Source organism: Solanum lycopersicum, chromosome 11 (assembly GCF_036512215.1).
Source record: "Solanum lycopersicum chromosome 11, SLM_r2.1".
NCBI classification, from domain to species: domain Eukaryota; kingdom Viridiplantae; phylum Streptophyta; class Magnoliopsida; order Solanales; family Solanaceae; genus Solanum; species Solanum lycopersicum.
In genome coordinates this window covers 31,545,446-31,567,307 of record NC_090810.1, presented here as the reverse complement: position 1 = coordinate 31,567,307, position 21,862 = coordinate 31,545,446, and the positions used below count along the sequence as shown (strand labels likewise).

The following is a 21,862-nucleotide window of genomic DNA, read 5'->3' as shown; positions in this document are numbered from 1 at the left end:
TAATTTTAAGAAATTTTTTTTAAAAAAACTGACCAACCAAACATAAGAAATAAAAAAATATTTTCCTCAATACCAAGCAAACCTCAATGTTTCCTCAGCAGCTTCGAAAAAGACATTTCTAAAGTTGTGGAAATGACAGGCTGTTTTTGACAATAGGCGGCAGAGAGTATTAAGCAGTGGAAAAGCCATCAGGTAGCAAATTCCTTACAACAATGATCAGGAATGCAATACCATATACAAACATGATGTGTTTGGGAAGTAGCGTTTGCCTAAAAACTGAACTGATAGAGCTGCACACTTTTAAACCACACTTTTACAACAATGATTGGTAATGATTTATATACACACTTTATTTGCCAGAAACTATTTGGATCCAAAGAGGTAGCACGAGCTACATCATCATCCTATGTACAAGACTATAGAGTATGGACAAGGAAGAGGCCAGGGCCACCACACATGAGACATACTAATCAGCCACTATTTAAAACTGCTAACCTTTTGTACAGAATTGAAAAATCTAATCATATCGTTATAAACATCTGTTTTTACCCTTGTACTCAGGAGGAAGTCAATATGACCATATTCCTCAATATAAAGCAGATTTGGCTTGGATTTCAACCCCTTTAGTGTATGTTGGACGTCAATGACATCTGCTAACGCATCATTGCCCCCATAACCCATCCACAATGGCAATGATGTGGGGATCTGGCTGATATCAAATACTGGGGGCTTTGGTTGTTTATAGCGCATGAGGTTCTTCCACATTCCATAATCATACATAGCGAAACTCCCTTTACGGATCACTGCAAAATTTTGGATCAGGAAAATAAGCCAGAATGACAATATGAGCAGTTACACTACGCATGAACACACTCAAAGTAGCACAAATCATAACAAGTATCATCGACATATTTTGTGAAACTAAGGATGTAAAACAGAGCCCAAGAGGAGGAGAGTCCTCATTTATACCTTGTTCGGGAGATACTGACAAAATGAACTATAAAAATAGTTAATTCAAGAAATTGAGATGAAAAGGGATAGGAGACAAAACCCAAAGTACTGGTTTAGTGGTCAAGGTTCTAGATGTAAACTAGATCTGACATCCAGTCCTTGTCATCCCAACCCCAGGGGTTAAACTTACTACTTCCCATCCCACTTGAAAAAATAAGTAATAATAGCATACTATATTTTGCATAATCTGAAAATTTGTACGTACTCTGAAAGAGATGATGCAAGTTCTTCGAGGATGATGGGTTAGGTTCATATTCAAGATAGAAATCAATCCGTGAATCATTGAAACAACAATTCTTGCCTGCATGAATATTGATCATCAAGAAAGTACGGAAAGACATAGTACAGTTCATGCTTTTGAGATAGTTCAGTGCTTCATTCAGAAGACAGGAAAAAAATATAAAGCAGCCAATACTACCATCAATAACGATAAGAAGTATCAATGTTGAATAAAATAATGAAACAAAACTAATGTGAACTGAATAGTACAAAGCCAAGAAAAAAAAATTCCACTTTGGGATGAAATATTTCATAATGATTTTCATGACCAAGCCCAGTACACCATATAAATAAACAACCTGCTATATAAGGATAAGCCAATATGCTATGCATGAAGTTAAGCATGACTATCAAGTACTTCAAGCAAACTTGCTCAGGTTATTTGTTTTTCAACCACTGTTGATAAATATGGTTAGGCAGAAAGCTTGAAAATGCTTAGGAACAATCTTTCAATCCTTATGTAGTTAAGAAATCGTGTTACATTACTTCCAGCAATTCCTATCGTTGTTGATTTCCGGATACTATTCACGGTAAAGTTGCCTAATCATGTTATATCAAAACTGAATTGTTGCCTAATATAGCTAAATCTTACTCCCTCCGTCCCAATATATATGAGTTCGTTTGACTTGACACGGAGTTTGAGAATGAAAGACTTTTGAAACTTGTAGTTATAGATATTCGTGTGACTAGAAATTATTTCTGTTAAAACACGAATAGCTTTATACAATCCTATTAGAATAGGAATAGGTTTATACAATCCTATTAGCATAAGAATAGGTCTATACAATTCTATTAGAATATGAATTGTAATAGAAATAGAAATAGGAATACTAACTAGTATTCTACTTGGTAAAGGATTGTATTCCAGGGTCTATAAATAGGGTCCCAATGTAATAATGTAAACAACAACAACAATTCAATTATATTCTTTTCCTCTATTTTTCACATGGTATCAAGCACATTGAGATTGATTGTCCAATTTTGTGAAGTCGAGTGATCAACTTTCAGATATCTCACCAAGCCCCTCATTGGTCGTATTAATTACATTTGTAACAAGCTTGCTACATGAATTGTATGCACTAGTTTGAGGGGAGTGTTAGAACATGAATAGGTTTATACAATCCTTTCAAAAGTACAATAGAGAACTTGTACAGAATAAGGGCCCGTTTGGATGGACTTAATCAAAGCAGCTTTAAAAAAGTACTTTTAAAAGTGCTGAAACTTATTTTTAAAATAAGCAGTTATGTGTTTGGATAAAAATGCTGAAGTTGTTATGTCAAACGTGAAAAAGGAAAAATGGAAGAAAGAAATGTTAGGGTTATATGGGTAATTTGGAGATTGTATAAAAATATTAAGACGAAGAAAATAAAAATGTGGTCAACTTAAAACAACTTATAAGCTAAAAAAAAAAGGACCCCCTAACCCAGCTTTTAACTTTTGGCTTAAAATAAGTTTTTTTTAACTTAAAATAAGTTATTTTGAGTATTGCCAAACAGCTAAATAAGTCAAAAACCAGCTTTTAAGTCAATTTGACCAGCTTTTAAGTTGAGCCAAACAGGTTGTAAGTAGGAAATGCCTGGAAATGGAGAATGTATGATAAAGAACCTGTAATAGCACTAAGCCAGATGTCACAGTGAATATGCCCATCGCACATCATATCCATGATTTGAGTTCCCATATTACTGCAAAAATTATAATGTGTCAAAAGTTTAAAGAAAGGCACTAGAAGGTCATAAGAACACTGGATAAAGAAGTGAAAGATTCTGCAGAACCTTTTAAAATTAAGTTGATGGATCCCCAACGCAAGAATTACCTAATGCATACCATAAAATTTGTCAGTATTTCTTAAGTCATATATATAGTGAGTCTATCATGGCGAGCCACTATTTCTTCACCTCATCAAGACGTATTTTGACTAATCTAAGCACAAAATCAGAGGTGATGTGATCCAAATATGATATAGGGCAAAGGAGTGCTGCAGCTTTGACCATATCCACAATATCTGGCTTAGTAAAAACAGCAAGAGACATGATTGTTCCCTGAATATAAGATGAGGAAAAGAACCATAAGATGCTATGTCAATGATAGAAAACCTTACAGTTACATAAGACATAGATGCTAAGAAATAATCAAACCTGTGAATGTCCTACTACAAAAATTTTTGCTTTAGTGATCTTATTTACATATCGAATCATTTCTGCAAGATCATAAAGAGCCAACTCTTGCCAGCTCCAGTCCCAAAATTCCTAAGACAATTAATAGAGGATGTAAGACATTTCCAATACAAACAGTTGTCTTTATTTGGTAACTAGCACATCATTAGGAACCGCATATATGATTTCTGTAATAATTTATATTTTCATAGGAACAATGAAAAGCATGAAATATCTGGCAATCACTGACACATTCTCTGTCCAATATGAAAAATATATTGGTGAAGCATGAAAACGAGTTCACTGGCATTAGTACAAGTATATTAAACTGGCAAAAAAAGTAAGAAAAACTATACCATATGACTTAGGTTATCTATGAAGATTTGATGTGGAAAGAAGAACATCATATTTCTACTTTCAAACAGAGTTGTTAAGCCAACTTGAATTCTCAAAAACTTGTGTATCATATGCAAATTGTTGATGATTTTTTACTACATTACATACTAAAAGTGCACGATTTATCTACTCATTTGCTGAATATATCTTAATCTCTACATGCTATGCATTGTGTTATTTCTCTAACTGCTCCTTAACTCTTTTTTTAAATCAAGTAAAGTATTTCATTGATGATAACAAGGCCACATATACAAGAGATAAGCCAAAAACGGAGAACCTACAAAATATGGGCTCCCAAACACCTCCCAATCCTCTAGGAATAGGAACTACATGGGTACACCTAAGGAAAATAAGGGATCGAAAACTACTCCTTGATTGAGCAAAGCTCGTCTCCACCCCTTCAAAAGTTCTCCTATTTCTCTCTTTCCAAATGATCCACATCAACGCAAAGGCAGTGTTATTCCAAGCATTGTGTCTTATTCTCATAGCTCCACTCTTCCAGCTGAACAACAACTCCTTCAACCATCACAGATCAAGGTAACACCCAGGAAATGCTAAACCAACTAAAGATATCCCACCATAACCTCAATGCTAATTGCAATGTAGTAAAATATGATCCACATCCTCACATATCTCTTTGCAAAGGAAGAACCAACTTATCCTTCGCCAACTTGGAGATTTTATTCCCCTCCATAACGACCCCCCTCCCCCCCAAGAGAAAATCCATCCACTGGCCTAGTAAAGTCCCTAGTACCCGTCCCTTCTAATCCATCAGAACCATTAATAGAAATAAAATATTCTCCCCAACCGCCTTGACCATCCCCAGGAATGGTCAAGCATATGTTCTGACCTCCTTCACATTCTGAATGAGACATTGTGATGAGGATGAGCATGCCACTATGGATGTGTGGGTATACTAGAAGAGATAGGACTAAAAATGAGTGTCCGAGACAAAGTGGGAGTGATTTTAGTGGAAGAAAAGATGCTGGAAGTGATGTTGCAATAGTTCAGGCATGTGATGAGAAGATGCACGGATGCCAGTGCGGAGGTGTGAGAGGTTGACTATGAATGGGTTCATGAGAGGTAGAGGTAGACCCAAGAAGTTTTGGGAGAGCTGATTAGACAAGAGATGACACAGTTTTTAGCTCACTGAGGACATGACCATAGATGAGAAGGTGTGAAGGACACAGATTAGGGTAGAAGGGTAGCAGGTAGGAGTGTGCCCATACTAGTAGGTAGGAGTGTATTGACTTGCTTTCTATTCTAGTAGTCGTATTGTTACTTATTAAAACTAGCCAGAGTTAGTTAGTTAGAATCACTGTGAGTGGACTTTTAGTGGAGTTGTTAGCTGTATAATTTGAGTCGGTTAGATTAGAGGAAAGATGACAGTTGCATGAGCTAATTGTAGAGTATATATAGTCAAGCTTGTATTCTTTTTCCAGTTGAAGCAAAACAAAAGAGATCAATAAAATAGTTCCTCCATTTTTCCTTACGCAAGATCTATTTGCAGAGTAGCTTAGAGTGCAGTCATGTTTGATAAATGCCTAATTAAGCATAATTTGACATAGTATAAGAGCAATCTGTCGTCATTTTCGTTGTAATTTGCTGTGCAATTTGAGATCTGCATAGTGAGAACTCTACATCACCATGTCAATTCATGAAGCAGAATGAGCCTGTTGTTGTGGTTGATCATCATCATCAACTGTTTCTTCAAGCTTCGGATTCACCTGGAGCAGTCATTATACACTATGGAGTCGATCGATGACGCTTGCTCTTCGAGACAAAGGCAAGCTGGGATTCATCGATGAACATGTTCAAAGCATCAGTACAAAGGTGAACTGGTTGGATTGTGGGAAAACTGTAATGCAATTGTCCTTTCATGGATCGGTTGTATGGTTGCAGCTGAACTAAGGCCGAAGATCCTATATGCATCACATGTGAAACGAGTTTGGCTTGCTTCCAAGGAGTGTTTTGCTCGATTGAATTAAACGAGAATTTACCATCTCTAGACTGATATTGCAACCTTACGGCAAGGTATGGATTCTGTAACTACTTATTACTTTAAATTCAAGGATTCATGGCATGAATTAGATATCATGGCACCATTGCCTTAGTGTGACTGTGGGGAATAACGACCTTATTTGGAGCATTTCAGATCTCAAGGACTGCTGCATTCTCTTATGGGCCTAAATGAAAGTTATAGTCAAACTCAAAGTAATATTCTGGAAAGGAATCCTATTGTTACCGTGAATGAAGCTTAGGCTGTAGTATCACAAGAGGAGAGCCGAAGAACTTTTAGGTGTGGTTGATGCGAAGGAGTAGCAGAGAAATCACAAACCTATAAACCATCTCCTAAGAAGGAACCTGGAACTTCGGGTGGTCTTCAGAGGTTTAACTTTTTTGTGAATGTTGTGGGGATCGAAACCATAAAAAGGACTATTGTTATCGCTTGATTGGTTATCCTCCTGGATTCCAGAGTCATAAGAGGGCCAATAGTAATGATGGTGCATGATATTCTATTTCTAACGAAGGTGTTCAAGCTGATGATTCCAACTCTTTTGGGAATACTCAGAATCAGCCCACTGGATACAGACCTCAGGGTCGATTTCAACATATCTCACGTGGTTATCGACCACCTAGGCCTGCTGCTAGAGGTGGTTCATCAGGGTTCAGTCCTTGAGCTAATTCCACTTACATTTTAGCAGAGGTCCTCCTCCTCACAGGGCCATTTCAATGATCGTCAATATGACCAGATGTTGCACATGATGGGAAACGAAGAGTCATCACAGTATTCAGCTAATCTAGCAGGTATCCCTGCTTTACTGTCCAGTGCCTTAGTGCATGACTGGATAATTGATACAAGTGCATCTCATCATGTTACTCCATTTAAGGAACTTCTTACTCACTTAAAAGTCCACATGTTGTTTTTATGTCCAGGTTCCTACAGGTGACATGTCTCAAATCAACAATGTAAGAAAGACAAATTATGGGAGATCAAGTTATACACAATGTGTTGCATGTTCCTAAGTTTAAATTCAATGTACTCTCAGTATCCAAGCTAACCAGAGAACTATCTTGTGGTGTTGCCTTCTTCCCTGATTTCTGCATATTACAGGCACTCTCCAATGGCAAGGTCATGGGGATTGGTAAGGAAAGAGAAGGCTTATACATTCTCAAAGAATGTATCACTAGTCCAACATCAGATACATCAACAAATCTTTCAACTAAGATCTCTAGGAGTGTAGAAGATACTTTATGGCATTGCAGGCTTCGACATCCATCTTGTGACGCTCTGCAACACATTTCCTCTCTTCCCAGGAAAGTGCATTCCCATGTCCATGAAACCTGTGACATATGCCCATTATCTAAGCAACATAGACTTCAACTTCGAAATAGTACCACAAAAACTATAGCCTGTTTTGATTTTGTCCACCTGGATGTTTGGGGGACTTATAAAAGTCCTACATATGACATGAAACACCATTTTGTTACATTGGTAGATAACTACAGTATATATTCTGCTTAATTCAGTCAAAGAGTGAAGTGTTCACTGTGTTGTGAAATTTAGAATCATTGATAAAGAATCAGTTTGCTGTGTCTATTAAAATGTTTCCATCTGATAATGGTAGGGAGTTTGTTAATTCTCAATGTGTTGATTTATTTCGTTCAAAAGGAATCGTTCATTAAACTAGTTGTGCTTACACTCCTCAACAAAATGGGCTAGTTCAAAGAAACCACAAACACATTTTTGAGGTGGCTAGAGCCTTGAAGTTTCAGAGTGGAATACCCATCAGATTGTAGGGGGAATGTGTAAGAACTTCTGTTTATCATATAAACAAACTACCTTCACTGGTTTTAAATGACAAATCACCATATGAGATGTTATTTGGGAAACAGCCGAAGATTGATCACCTAAAAGTCTTTGCATGTCTTTGTTTTGCTAGTGTGCTGCCTAGAGGTGATAAATTTCAAGAAAGGGCTAGAAGAGCAGTCACAATAGGTTTTTTGTAAGAACCAAAAGGGATACAGGTTATATCAATGTGATATTGGACTTCTGTTTTCAGCAGAGATGTAACATTCAAAGAAACAGTGTTTCCTTTTAAGGATTGAACACATTGTGAGGTTGAAGATATGTTTGCTGTCACACCACTTGGGGCTGCAAATGATTTGGCTGTTGAAGAAAATCATACTCAGGAAAATGTTTGCATTCCTGCTACAATCATGCAAGAAATTGTACAAGTTGTCTGTTGAGACCACTACACCCACAAGTTCATGAGCTACCGAACTTGCAGGTGCTGATGAAGATCCACCAGGGTATCCTACAACCATCAATGAAGTTGCTCATGCAGATTTTCCTGAGGATGCACAAGTGGTTCCACCTCCAGTTATCCCAAGAAGGTCTTCAAGAAGTGTTAAACCACCTATATGGCTCAATGATTATAGTACTTCTGCTAAATCTGTAACAAACTGCACATACCCATTGCTAACGACGTTGGTTATACAAACTGCACATACCCATTGCTAACTACGTTGGTTAACAAACTGCACATACCCATCCTTTATTTGAAGACACATGCAGATATCAAAAGCTCATTGCGAAATTGATTTACTTGACAATTAGTAGGCCAGACATTTGTTTTGTCCATTTGATGAGACAGTTTATGCAGCAGCCTAAGCAATCACATTGGATGGCAGTGGTAAGATATGTTAAAGGTTCATCAGGGTTGGGCATATTCCTGAGAAAAGGTCCCACAGAAAATCTGGAAGTACACTGTGTCTCGACTGGGCTGGATGTCCTAATACGAGGAGATCAATCACAGGGGTGCTTCATTGATTTCGTGGGAATCCAAGAAGCAACAAACTGTAAGTCGTAGCTCAGCAGAAGCAGATATGGCAGCATGGCTGCTGCAGTTGCTGAAGTCATCTGGATGGTTGGATTACTGAAGGACTTATGTGTGAATGTATTGACTCCTATACAGCTCTACTCTGATTACAACGCAGCTATGCAGATTAATGTCAATCCTGAATTCCATGAACGCACAAAACACATCGACATCGACTGTCATTTTGTTACGGAAAAGCTTAAGGAAGGCCTCATACATCCAGTTCATGTGTCCACTAAGTTTAAGCTAGCAGACTTGTTGACAAAAAGGTTTGGAGTGGCACAACACAGTTTCTTATTATCCAAGCTGGGGGTTCTCGATATTTTTCACCCTCCAGCTCGAGGGGGAGTATTAAAACTAGCCAAAGTTAGTTAGTTAGTTAGAGTCACTGTGAGTGGACTGTTAGTGGAGTTGTTGCTGTCTAATTTGAGTCGGTTAGATTAGAGGAAAGATGACAGTTCAATGAGCTTATTGTAGACTATATATAGTCAAGCTTGTATTCTTTTTCCAGTTGAAGCATAAAAGAGATCAATAAAATAGTTCCTCCATTTTTCCTTCCGCAAGATCTGTTTGCAGAGTAACTTAGAGTGCAGCTTATGTTTGGTACATGCCTAATTGAGCATATTTGACATTACTCTTGTTTCTTGTTTTTCAATTTCTGTTATTATATGACATAATAGCCTAAGCCCGGATCATGTACCCATATTCCCGTGTACAACAGATCTAAAAATTTAAACTTCAAGACAATTTAACTCCATTGGGGGTTGTTCCAGTTGAGCATATCAGCTTCACACAGTTAGATTCCTTCTCTGGAACTGCTCGGCTTATCATTTGACTCGTATATACAGTGTTCTCTCCCTCAATTTTGCAAAAAAATTTGCAGATAATTTAAGAGGCAAAAAGTGATTATTATCATCACCAAATAAAACCACCAGGGTCAGAGTAGACTTTCCATGATTCAGCCTTTTACTTCCGATGTCACAGATAGCCGACCCCTTAAAAAGGCAGGAAAACAAAGGCTTGGCCGTGGCACGCCAAAACAAATGCCTGTGGTGGATGCAATATGAAATGAATGTGTTCAGCTGAATATATCATTTTTTCAAACAGTGTATAGATATATAGGTAAAAGATCACTAAATTTTTGAAAAATATATGAACCCATAATTCCACTGTGCAATGGATTCAGTGCTAAAGAATAATGGTTGAACCCATCAAGTATGATTCCTGGCAGCTTCTAGACTACTTCATGAAGGATAAACATATGCAAAACTAGAAAATTGTTCATACACTATACATACATAAGATAGAAATAATACCTTATTTTTCACTGATAAAGATACATGCCCATGACTCCAACGTGTGCCACGCACATTTCCAACCCAGACATCAAAACCTTGATCAGCAAGGATAAAGCCCAATGACTGACTAGCAGAATTCATGAACCATGCATCACCTGCCTGCATAAATCAAGATTCTGCAAAAGGTCAGTTGTTGGGGAATAAATCAGTCATCGACTGTACCATAAATGCTATCGCTCTGCACTCACTTGTAGGATAGATATGCTTCAAGCAAAGAACTATAAACTGTAATGTTACAATTCAAATGACTTGTAAACAGGGGCTTGCTACCTTAAAGAACTCCAACTTAACTCTTACTTTTCGAATGACTAGTAAAAATGGGTATGCTACCTTAGGTGAATTCGGAAATGGTTAACACTAGTAATTGAGCTGTGTGTCCTGATACAGCTTGAGAGTATTTCAAACACTTCCTTTTTCTTCAGATGATTTAAAATTATCTAAATTGAGCATCTACATAAGTTCCTTACATGCAAAGAAACGTATCAGTGGAAGCAGTACTAGCTGAATATAAAATGATCGGAACTTTCAAGGCTGAAGTTCCCATATGATTGAGGTTAGTCACCGCTCATAATAGAGAATCGTGATTGTACTAGAAAATGGCCAAAATAGACATTGTTGTAGTAATAAATTTGTTTCTCACTGATTATTCTGGGAAATGTGTTTATAGCATGTTGTGGCGACCAAGGATCCAAGCTAACTGAAGAAACAGAGCATGACTTCTTTACTGCTACTATTACCTGAGTGCCAAAGAATATTGTTTCTCATATAAAGTCACTGAACACGATGTATTGCTACATAAATGCTCAATTTATTGAGACTCCAAAACATAAAAGCTGCAAATATTCTGAACGCCTTTATTCTACATTCCACTATCTTACTATTAATCATTAAATCCTGAATATATGCAAAAGAAAATGAACCTGAACAACCATACCCTCAAACCCTGAATTTAAAATTTTAACTCAAACTCAATTGTGCATCCTTGACCTTAACTTCTAAAGCTATTGAGATGAGGATTACCCAAAACCATACAAGGAAACAACAACGCGCTCCCTCAGTCCATGTGGAACACTAACACTAAGATCCAAAAACATTAACTTTGAGTTGCGTTTCCTAATGAAGTAAGGTCAAATAGCAGATAAAAAAATTATAAGATAAGGTATATAATTGATTGTTGAGTACCAAGAAGGTACTTCAAAATTAAGGCAATACAGCAGATAAAACATTAAACCACCATACAATACATCTCATAAGATTGAGCTAGTTTGAGATTAACAAAACTATTCTACTCACACATCATTTGCTTTGTTTCTTTATTTCTATATAAAAGAAAGGACGGTATCAACATGTCTACTTATTTGTCATTCAATTGAAAAGTGAGGGTATTTTCCTCATTTCAGCTTGCCAAAGTGATAAGCCTTGATTTCCATTTCCATGCATTGTATACATGCCTTTCTCTCTGTAATTCACCAAACAAGTACCCTTTTCCGATTTAATTATAATTTCAAAGTGAATGCTTTATCCCTTTGGTTATCTATAAAATTTTTGAGCAGTGAAAGTGAATGCTTTCAAGGATCCAACAATGATTAATACATGCAAAACAGCAACTCATGAACCTCTTGAAACCCAACAAGGATTGTTGGAGGAAACAGCAAGACTGAAACCATAAGTTGAGAGATTGAGTCAGAGGCTAAAGAAGCTGAAATATGTTGACATATATGCATGTTAATCAATGTTAAACATATAATTCAAATTTTAAATTAGCAAATAGACTAGTGTTGTTGAAATATTGAACCAAAATTATAAAGGTCGATGTAAGATGATAGGAAAGAGGCCCTGCCAGCGCAGATTAACGAGCATATAGTATCGTATTGCCCGCGTAATTATCATCAAGTTAATTAATGGATCGACCTATGAGGCTGCTAGTGTTTCAAGCGAGCAAAATTTCCTCTCATGAGAGACTCATTACTTTTATTTGAAACAGCTTTAGCTTTTTCCTCATCGGATTTCAATTAGTCTCAATAAATTATCATGGAATTTCCATAGAAATCAAAATTCATGAAACTTGCCTCTATCATTGAAAGTTCATCCGTTTATTTTGGCAGGAGGTGGCAGCTCTATACTATCTGCAAGATATCCAAATCGGGTGAGTTTCCTACATTGACATTCAAAACTGTTTTTCCACTGTTCTGTTTAATAGTAAAATTTCGTTTTTTCGAACAAGTAACTTCAAATATTTCTCACAAACAGTACAACCTTTGTACTGAAAACCATATTTACAAATTTTACTTCAAAATCCTGCAACTCCTATCTAAATTGAATCTAGAACATCAATGATGGACATAGTGTCATTTGAATATATTTGATTACACCAAAAGCACAGGTAACAAAAGACATTTGGCTTAATCTTTTGCATACTATCCTCTATGCTATCAGAACATCTAGAATTTCTCTCCTTCTAAATTGTCCACCAGATACAAGCAAGGACAATTCTCCATACATCTCAGTTTTTTTCTTGCACACCAGCTTCCTCCCAGCTCTGGGTTGCTCCGGTAATATTTTCAGGCATAGTCCATGAGATTGTTCGAGATTTAGGAAAATCCTCCATAGCTGTCCAGTGACTTTGCAATGAAGATATAAATGATTAACTGTCTCAGCCATTTCCACAAAAAAAAAAAAAACACCTAGGACAAAATGGTATCCTTCTCCTCATCAGATTGTCTTGCGCGAGAGTTGCTTCCTTGGTTAGCAAGTCGCAACCAGATAAAGCAGGCTACTTTGTGTGGACTTTTGTTTTTCCAGATGCCTTTCCATGACCAACTGCTTATGCATTGAGGTGATCGATTCATCCACCTGTAAGCATTAGTTACATTGAACTGACCCTTCTTATTACCTTTCCACCCTAAGGTATCTTGACCTACCTCCAGTCCATTGAACTGTTCGATAATATTGAACAAATCTGCAACTCATTGGAACTCCCAGTCATTTAGATGCCTTCTAAAGTTGAATCTTCATCCAAGGGATGTCCAAAATTCTACAATGGTCTTGCTGATGAGAGACTAATGCATGAATATCTGGGAACAGATTTTCCAGTCTTCCTGCCTCATGCCATTCATCTTTCAAAAAATCAGTTTTAGCCCGATTTACAACTTTAACCTTAATGTTGGTTTTGAATTCACTCCACAATATTCTAATAGACCTCCATAAAGCTGCATGGGGTGTTGTTATTTCTTTCATCATCAAGTGGTCTTCCTCTACATACTTAGCATTAATAACATTCCTCCATAGAGTCTGGTTCTCATGGCTATACTTCCATGACCACTTCATTCCAAGGGACTTGCTTTGGAAATTTTAAGTTCTTAATTCCCAATCCCCTTGTCTTTTCTCAATTATTACTGCTTCCCACTTGACCAGATTATAACCCTTCCTTTCATTGTTTTCTTGCCAGAGAAACTTCCTCCTCCCCTTGTCCAATCTATTAATAACCTCATCCAAAATGGGGAAAATAGACATCATGTAGGTTGAGAGTGAATCAAGGACTCAATTGATAAGAGTTAGTTTGCCTTCCCTGGAACGGTTCTAAGTCTTCCATCTTGCCAACTTCTTTTCACACCATTAAATTACGCTATTTCATATTTCAGTTGATTGTGTTTTTGCTCCCAATGACATCCCCAGATAGATGGTGGGTAGATACCAGTATTCCTCACCTGGGATCATTCAAAATCTCCATGTTTTGCACCTCATTGATTGGATATAGGGAAACTTTTCCTCCAATTAATGAGCAACCCAGAAATCCCTTCAAAAAGTACCAAAATCACCCACAAGGTCTTGAGTTGATCCTCTTCAGCATCACACAGTATCAGAGTATCATCAGCATATTGCAAGTGAGTCATCTCCAAATCTGGCCACATCAAATCCTCTTAGCAATAGTATACCCCCTCTGGTGCCACTAGCTTCTAAGCAAGCAAATTTAACCCATCTACCTCCCCAAATTTGTTTCACCTCCTTATATGAATTCCCTTCTAGTTTAGTTTCTTGCAGACAAATAATGTCTACATTCCATTCTATCAATAAAATCTAAACCAATCTCCTTTTATCTGAATTGTTCTACCCCCTAACATTCCATGAGACTTGTTTGAACTTCATCAATTACCGCTTGTTTTACTTCTCCCCTTGCTCCTATCCCCATTGTTTTTGAATTTGACATCAAAAGACACAAGACTCTTTAGCTCTTGAGAACCTCTAAATCATGTCTTCTTACAGAAACTCATATTCTCTATTCTTCTGGCTTGTCGAGAACTATCAACCTGTAGAAATGGTTCCAGAGCTCTTGTTATTCAAGTCCTCGAAAATCTGCTCTAAGAACTTTGCCTAGTTTGATTATATTCTGCTTCACCCACAATGATGTTTCTCTTCCCTTGCATATTATTGATTCTTGTTGCTGGACTTGCAGTGGTTCTGCCTCCTCAATATCCCATCCCCTTATAGTAAGTTAGTTTCTCTTCCAGCCTCAATTAATCTATTTTTGATATTGTCGGTCTCTTTCTCCCTAACTCCCTCTCAGCTGTTTCTATTAATTTCTGCTCAACTTCTACTATTACTTCTTCTGACACGCCTTCTATCGACACATTCGTTGTCTCCCTCTCCTCAATAATCGATAGATTTCTAATCTGCATGGCTGCTGACTCTGTTCCTAGGAGATATTGAACTTCTGGAGTCTCAGTAGAGATGTCTCTATTCTGTTCCAAACCATTGCTATAGCTTGAGTTATTAAAAATGACTAGGCTTGAGAAATCAGGCCCACCTTTTCTTGAAACTATGGTCTCTTTATTGGGCTTCAGAAGTTGGCCCAATTTTTCAATTTAATTTACAATGGTCACGTGCTTCTCATGTGCTCCTCTTTCAAACACTCTGGCAGTTTTTGAATAGATCCCTTCCGTTTATTCTATTGCTGACACATCCTTAGAAAAGTGGGATTGTTGTACTTCACAAAAGCAGGAACAATCTATCATCCTCTAGATAACAGGAAAACTGGGTGGGTCCTTGTCTATCCTTTCTTCTTCAGAAACTCTTTCTATCATTACAGATCTGATTTTACTTTCCGACCAGATTGGAAAATAGTACTTAATGTCATTTCCAGATATCGCCTTTTTGGTATTTTTTTAACAAAAGTAACAGTTTTGTGGATAAATATTCAGCAGTAAACGTTGGGATCCCAAATTTACATTATGGAGCTGCATACAGTTGAGTATACTCAACAAAACTAAACTAGTTCCTACTTCATCTTACAAAGAATATAGGATATCTATAATAATTATAGGATCATCTACATATATAGAACTGCACTAATAGCAAAAAGTGATAATGCAGTTCATTTTAATCATGTGTAAGGGACTACTGATGCTCTCATAACATCTCAAATTTCTCTCCTTCCATATGGTCCACTAAATCACTGTAGGGACAATTCTCCATCTGTTTTGGTGTGTATTATCACTACCTTCATGGTTCCAACTTTCTATAGCTTGACTTTCCCTTTGGCATGGTCCAACTTGTGCCACTGAAGCTGGCAAACAAGTTCCAAAGTTGTCTAACCACCCTGCAGCGAAGAAACAGATGGTTGATTGTCCCTACCTATTGCTCACAAAAAAAGCATCTAGGTTACATATGTATTCCCTCTTCATGAATGTAGTGGCGGATCCAGGATTTTCATAAAGAGGTTCAAAAAGTAAAGTATTAAAGTGTGAATAAGCCACAAAATACAACTCCAAGGAAGTAGTATATATAGTTTTGTAAGTACAAAAAGTTAGTTCTGTTAGCAGACACCTTTCACCACGTTTGGATTTTTTTGGGTTTAAATCTACTCTTTTTAACCCAAAAAAAACGTGAAAGATTCGACCTGAAACTAAATGAAGAGAAGTTAAGAAAAAAATGACCTCAATGGGATTCGAACCTTGGACGTGAGGGGGCCAATTTATTTAAGCTTCCTGAAACTAAATGAAGAGAAGCTAAAAAGAAAATGACATTAATTGGATTGAACCCTCGACGCGAGGGCCAATTTATTTAAGCTAAACATAAATAAAAATGACCTCAATGGGATTCAAACCCTGGACGCGATCTACCACTACACTACAACTTTCTTCTTGTTCATGATGGGTTCAAAATTATTATATCTACATAAATTCAAAATATTTACCATGTATGTGTAATTTTTTGCCAAGGAGGTTCAAGTGAACCCCCTGGAGTCCACGTGGGTCCGCCCATGTTCATTAGATTCTCCTGAGTTAGTGTTGCCTCTTTTACTACCAACCAAGTAAAGACTTTTTCTGGTATATTCCTCCCGTTGTTGGAAACCAAGATTCTAGCCCATTTTATGTGGTTCTTCAGCTTTGTTTCTTCTTGTGTGGCCACCCATTACCCACATAGGGTTCCAATTTCTTTGAAGACTTTTTGTAACCACAGATACAAAGGGATTCCGACAATTCTAATCCAAGTTTTGGTGGACATTGTACTATTAGGTACACACCCCTGACCCTACCATTGGGTTCCACCACTCCAAGCTGAAAGTTTGATTCTTCCAACTCCACTGCACTTGTAAGGTTTGCTCAGCCATGTGCTTGTTGGGGCATTTGAAGAGGAACTTATTACCATACATTTCATAATTGTTCACCCGAAAGCCTTCTTCCAGATCATAGTCAACCAAGCCTCATGTAGTAATTTTCTAATTCTCTTATCTACATCACGCTGTCTTTCGGTTTGTGAATGACAGAGCTAACTCTCTCGATATACTTTTATTTTTTGGATTCTGGAATGAAGGAAGAAGAGAAAAGAAAATGAGAACTTTACGAACAGGGGCTAAAAGTTAGTGGTTTTTGTCAGTTTGTGGTTTTCTTCTACCTACAAAAATTTTGTTTCTCTTGCTCACTTTACTTCCATTGTTTTCTAAACTAAGAAGTTATATAACATTTCACTTTGTGATGGAATATTTTAGGATAGGCTTGAGTTGTTACGAGTACTAGTTTAAGGATCCAGACATTGTGTGATTAACTATAATGCCTGATGTCTAAGCTTTGTACCCAGCTTAGAAGGATTAATCTTATTATGACAGTCTAACATTGAACTGGAATCTGACAAAGCAATAAAGTTCTCATCACATGAGGTGCTCATTTTTTCTGTGCTTAATTTCAAAGGAAGTGACTTGACAATGTGTCCTAATTTATCTCTGTTTCGACTTACCCCGCAAATACAGGTTCCAATTTTATGGTCAAAGATCACAACAACCGAGAGGTTGCATCCCATTTTGTTATGTAAATATACTGTACGTAACTATTTTGTAAAACTTTGACTTCTTAGAAAACCAAATACCATCAAGCAGTTAATAGGTAATATGCTTATCTTCTCAATCCATCAAGCACTAAATATGTAATAAGCTTATCTTCTCAATCTTGGTATGTTTACGGTTTGCATCTTATGGTACATGCAATTCATTTTCTAATTGGTAGCAAATCATGACATTTACTATTCAAAATGTCCTTTAAATTGGGCCCATGCTGGCACGGGCTATCTTTGTTGCACTTTAAGCTTTTGCTTTATTAAAATGTCCGTCACTTTTCAGATTAATTAATACTTAACTAATTAGTATGAAAATAATTTTTCTTTTGCTGTTTGAACCACAGTTTCACGTGTTTGAATCAACTTAGATTACTCCTTATGAAAGAAAGCAGGAAGAAAAGAAAGCCACTTAGGCTTTTGTATACTTGAGTGAGGCTTTTAGTATAATTTATAGTACCTGTGAGCTTGTAAAGTAAAATTTTAAATTCATAGCAAAATTTTACTATTCTTTCTGATAAAGAGACGAATTCTACTCTTTTGTCACCCACGCGTTACTCTCTAACTCCAAAACGTTTCAAACGGGGAACAAAGCGGTCAAAGAACATGGAAAAAGATTAAGTGTTGAGCGAAGGGTGAAAAAGGAAAGCTGAAAACTATAATACCGGTTGAGAAGATAATAAAATGAAAAGATCTCGCAATACTATTGAGAAGTTAAAAAAGAGAATGAAGAAGTGCAGGAACAAAAGAAGATGAAGGGAATATATCATTAAAAAAACTGTGAATAAATTATTGCGATAGAATAGAAGAGATACACTTATGTTTGGCTGAAGATGACCAAAGAAAAGCTAATAAAAGTATTTGAGATCCTGTACACAACTGTGGAACGTTTATACCACTTCAACTTATTTATTGCATCCTTTCCATATATATATAAACTACTCTTATGATTGATTATGTGATTTAATTATGAATTAAGAATAGAAGTGACGATGTTTACTTATGCTTATGTGTGACAACTAACCGTGATTCAATCCTTTTTCCAATCTAATATTTTCATGAACTAGTCCTTCACATTCTCTTACTTATGTAACAGGTCTCAGTATGTAACAGATCTCAGTCTTATGATCAAAGACGACAACAACTTAGACTACACCACAACTAGCCTCAACACAAGGCATTATTTTATTCAATTTTGAAATACTAGAATTGTTCTTCATGTTAGGCCGGTGCTGACACGGGCGGTAACCCCCAGTATCTATGAAAATGAAGAGATTAAATGCTATTCAAGATGCTTCAGCTGAACTTTTACGTCGTCCTACCTATTTCACCTAACCTAAGATGCTATCCACACAGGCATCTCTCCAAAAGCATTCTTATACAATATCCTTCATGAAGACACAATGCCTCTTTTATCTCAAAAAGAACATATTTACTTCTTGCTATCCCTTCAAACTTTAAGCTTCAGTCTTTTTTAGGAACATGAAGTCATCCCACAATGTGATACCTGAAGCCAATTGAACCAGTAAAGACCCGATATTCAGATATAGTTAACTTCTGACAAAGAAAAAATTCTGATTGATTTGGAGAAATATTGCTGCTTGGGTTGGTTCAATCATTATAAGATTCGGTGCATAGATCCTACAACAGAACACTGTGCTGAAAATCAAATAAGCTAGGCAGAGACAAAGAATATATATAGATAAGAATTTAAGTATGTTCCAAACATGTTACAGAAATGCAATAAAGTCCTAGTATTCAAACGGTAGCAAATAACGAAGTTCAAGATTTGCTAGTAACATTACCATGAAGAGTCCATGGATGAGCAGAACTGGATGACCCGTTTCTCCTCTGACAATTGTTGAGCGAGATGACACACGTTGAAGTCCAAGGAGGAAACCATCCTTTGTCTTAGTCTACATGGATTCATTACACACCAAAAAAAAAATCAGTTGAATCAGCGACTAAAAGTGTCACACAAGGGCTATTATGATTGAATACAGCATAAAGTAAAAGAATATCATCTCAAGGAACACTATGTATATATTTCTATGTACATCGACTGCATATTTTCATAGCTTTCACATAGGATATTTGAACTGAACTCCAGAAAGAAAGAAAAAATCCACAATTTGGATAAAACGAAATCATCAATAAATCAGCCATACATGTATCATCTGTAACTAAATCTCCTAATTGAGGCACACAAACGATTCCAATGCCGAGATAAATCATTATACTGCAATTTTTAATCAGTAATTAGCTTACCCAACGCTCCTTGTCTTAACACACATACATTGGAGATTTATGAGGAAAAAGATGTTAATGCTGAAGATTATCCGCATGTTATATATACACTAGACATGGATGGAGGCGATAGAAAGTGTACCTGGTGCTCTGTGCAAGGGAAACCTGCAGATTGTATGAGGTGAGCGCATAGACCTCCTGTAACTTGAGGCTTTCGCCGGAGTTGTGGAACGGCGGTGAAATTACCGACAGAGAACAGGAGAAATATAATAAGACCGGCAACTGCCCGAGGATGATTCATTTACTCCGGCGACTAAGAGATATGGAAGCATGGGGTTGTAAAGCAACGACAACAGAAGGTGATGACTGAGGTAATCATGTCCTTTTTTATATCCCACACCAAGTTGTTGTTGACTTCCCAATCCTAGCCCAAAATTTAAAAAAATGTTTGTCACACCAAGAGGTTCAAAATGGTATATGATAAGTGTGTTAACTATTAATTATTAAGAACAAGGCCTAAGTCATCCGTAGCACTTAAAGTTGTTCTCATATTCCACTTAAACACTTTAATTAAGGAATGTAGCTATTGAACATTTAAACCTTAAAAAATTTAAACTTATTTGACACAAATTGACAATCAATTGAAAAATAAAATCGCGTGCAGTTCAAACGCGAATTCATATTAATTTTACCAATAATATGATGACACGTGGCATTACATTTAATTTTTTTAAAACATTCATAAAGTATTTTTAAAAATTAAAAAAATTATTTTTAATTAAAGCCTCCACCCTCCCACTTTCTTCCTCCTCCTTCAGAAACCCATTTCTGATTTTCCATGAAGTTGGTGTCGCTCCATCTCTTTCTTCTCTTCAATGGAGCTACAATGACACATCATTGTTGTCTATTCAAGCTAAATATGCATTCTCTTTCATTTCGATAGCATTAAAATTTTCACTCATTGTCTTCATCTTTTATACATTAGAAATTATTTATTAGAATTGAAAAAAATTAACAGACTTTTGCCCAAAAAAATCTATTCATATATTTTTTTTATAATTGTAAATGAAACTTCTTCGAGATATTTGAGACGAAAATCGATATAAGAAAAAAGAGGAAAGCAGGAAAGAACAATGACGGTGAGAGAAAGAGAGGTGGAGGGAATGTGGTGTGCTGTTTAAAAAAAAAGAGATAAAAATGGTGAAAGAATAATATGATAGAAAGAGGGAAGAAGACAACTATCCTTCTTCTTTTTTGTTAATTAATTTTTTATAAAATTATCTTAAGGGATAAATTAAGAAAAAAAAGGGAAAATATTATTTTTAATAAATTAACGCGCTCAAAGAAAGTGAATTACACGTTTTTTTCCATATCGACATTTTGTGTCTAATAGGAATGACTTTTGAACAAATAAAGTGTTCAATTGGCACAAGGATTAGTTGAGGTGTCTAAATGAATTGTGCGGACAACTTTGAGTGGCTGCAGATGACTTAAGCCTAAGAATAAAATGAAATTTGTAGTAAAAGTGGATGCCACGTAAGCTTCACATTATGGCAAATTAATGACCAAAGTAAAATTATGGGAGAAAGGATAAAAATTACCTCTCAACTTGGTTTATAGTTGCCATAAGTCATATGTGATCCCTTTAAATTATCCGTATAATTTATTTAGACATTTTTATTAGTACTAGTACCTATTGATATTTTTATCTATTCAAAACGTATTTTTATTAGACATTTTTTTACAATAAAAATAAAGTGTGTGTAATACAGTTGTTGTGATATGACAAAATGACTAGTTGAAAGATAAGCGTAGATCCAAGAATTAACGGGGGGGGGGGGGGGGGGAGAAAGAATGTTATGTTAAAAAGAATGAAAATTGTTTCAAATGTTATGAAACTATAGAATAAGTAGAAGAAAGTAGAGACTTATTATTTCTTTTGAGGGATGATTTTAGAATGAAGAGAATCCTTCTATTTATAGGGGAAATCTAACTTGGTCCTCAAGTAGAATTCTTAACTATATCCTAAAAGAACTCCACATGATAGACATTTACAATAATACAAATACTTTATAACACTCAGACATTATAATAATACAGATACTTTATAACACTCACATGAATGTCTAATTCATAAATGATGTGTCTCGTCAAAAACCTTACAAAAAGAACTTTAAGAAAGGAAAAACTCTAGTGAACGAAAAGAGTA

General features: G+C 36.3%; 1 protein-coding gene across 1 annotated transcript; it reads right to left on the bottom strand.

Moving 5' to 3' along the window:
* Positions 1 to 298: 298 nt before the first annotated feature.
* LOC101255057 (triacylglycerol lipase 1) lies at positions 299 to 20,170 on the bottom strand. The gene is made up of 9 exons (XM_004250606.5): positions 19,796 to 20,170; positions 19,212 to 19,322; positions 10,039 to 10,179; positions 3,426 to 3,536; positions 3,186 to 3,329; positions 3,063 to 3,103; positions 2,896 to 2,972; positions 1,217 to 1,312; positions 299 to 803 (listed from the first exon to the last, which is right to left on the bottom strand). The coding sequence occupies exons 1-9, from the start codon at positions 19,952 to 19,954 to the stop codon at positions 478 to 480; spliced, it is 1,206 nt and encodes a 401-aa protein (XP_004250654.1). The 5' UTR covers positions 19,955 to 20,170; the 3' UTR covers positions 299 to 477.
* Between the last annotated feature and the right edge of the window lie 1,692 nt (positions 20,171 to 21,862).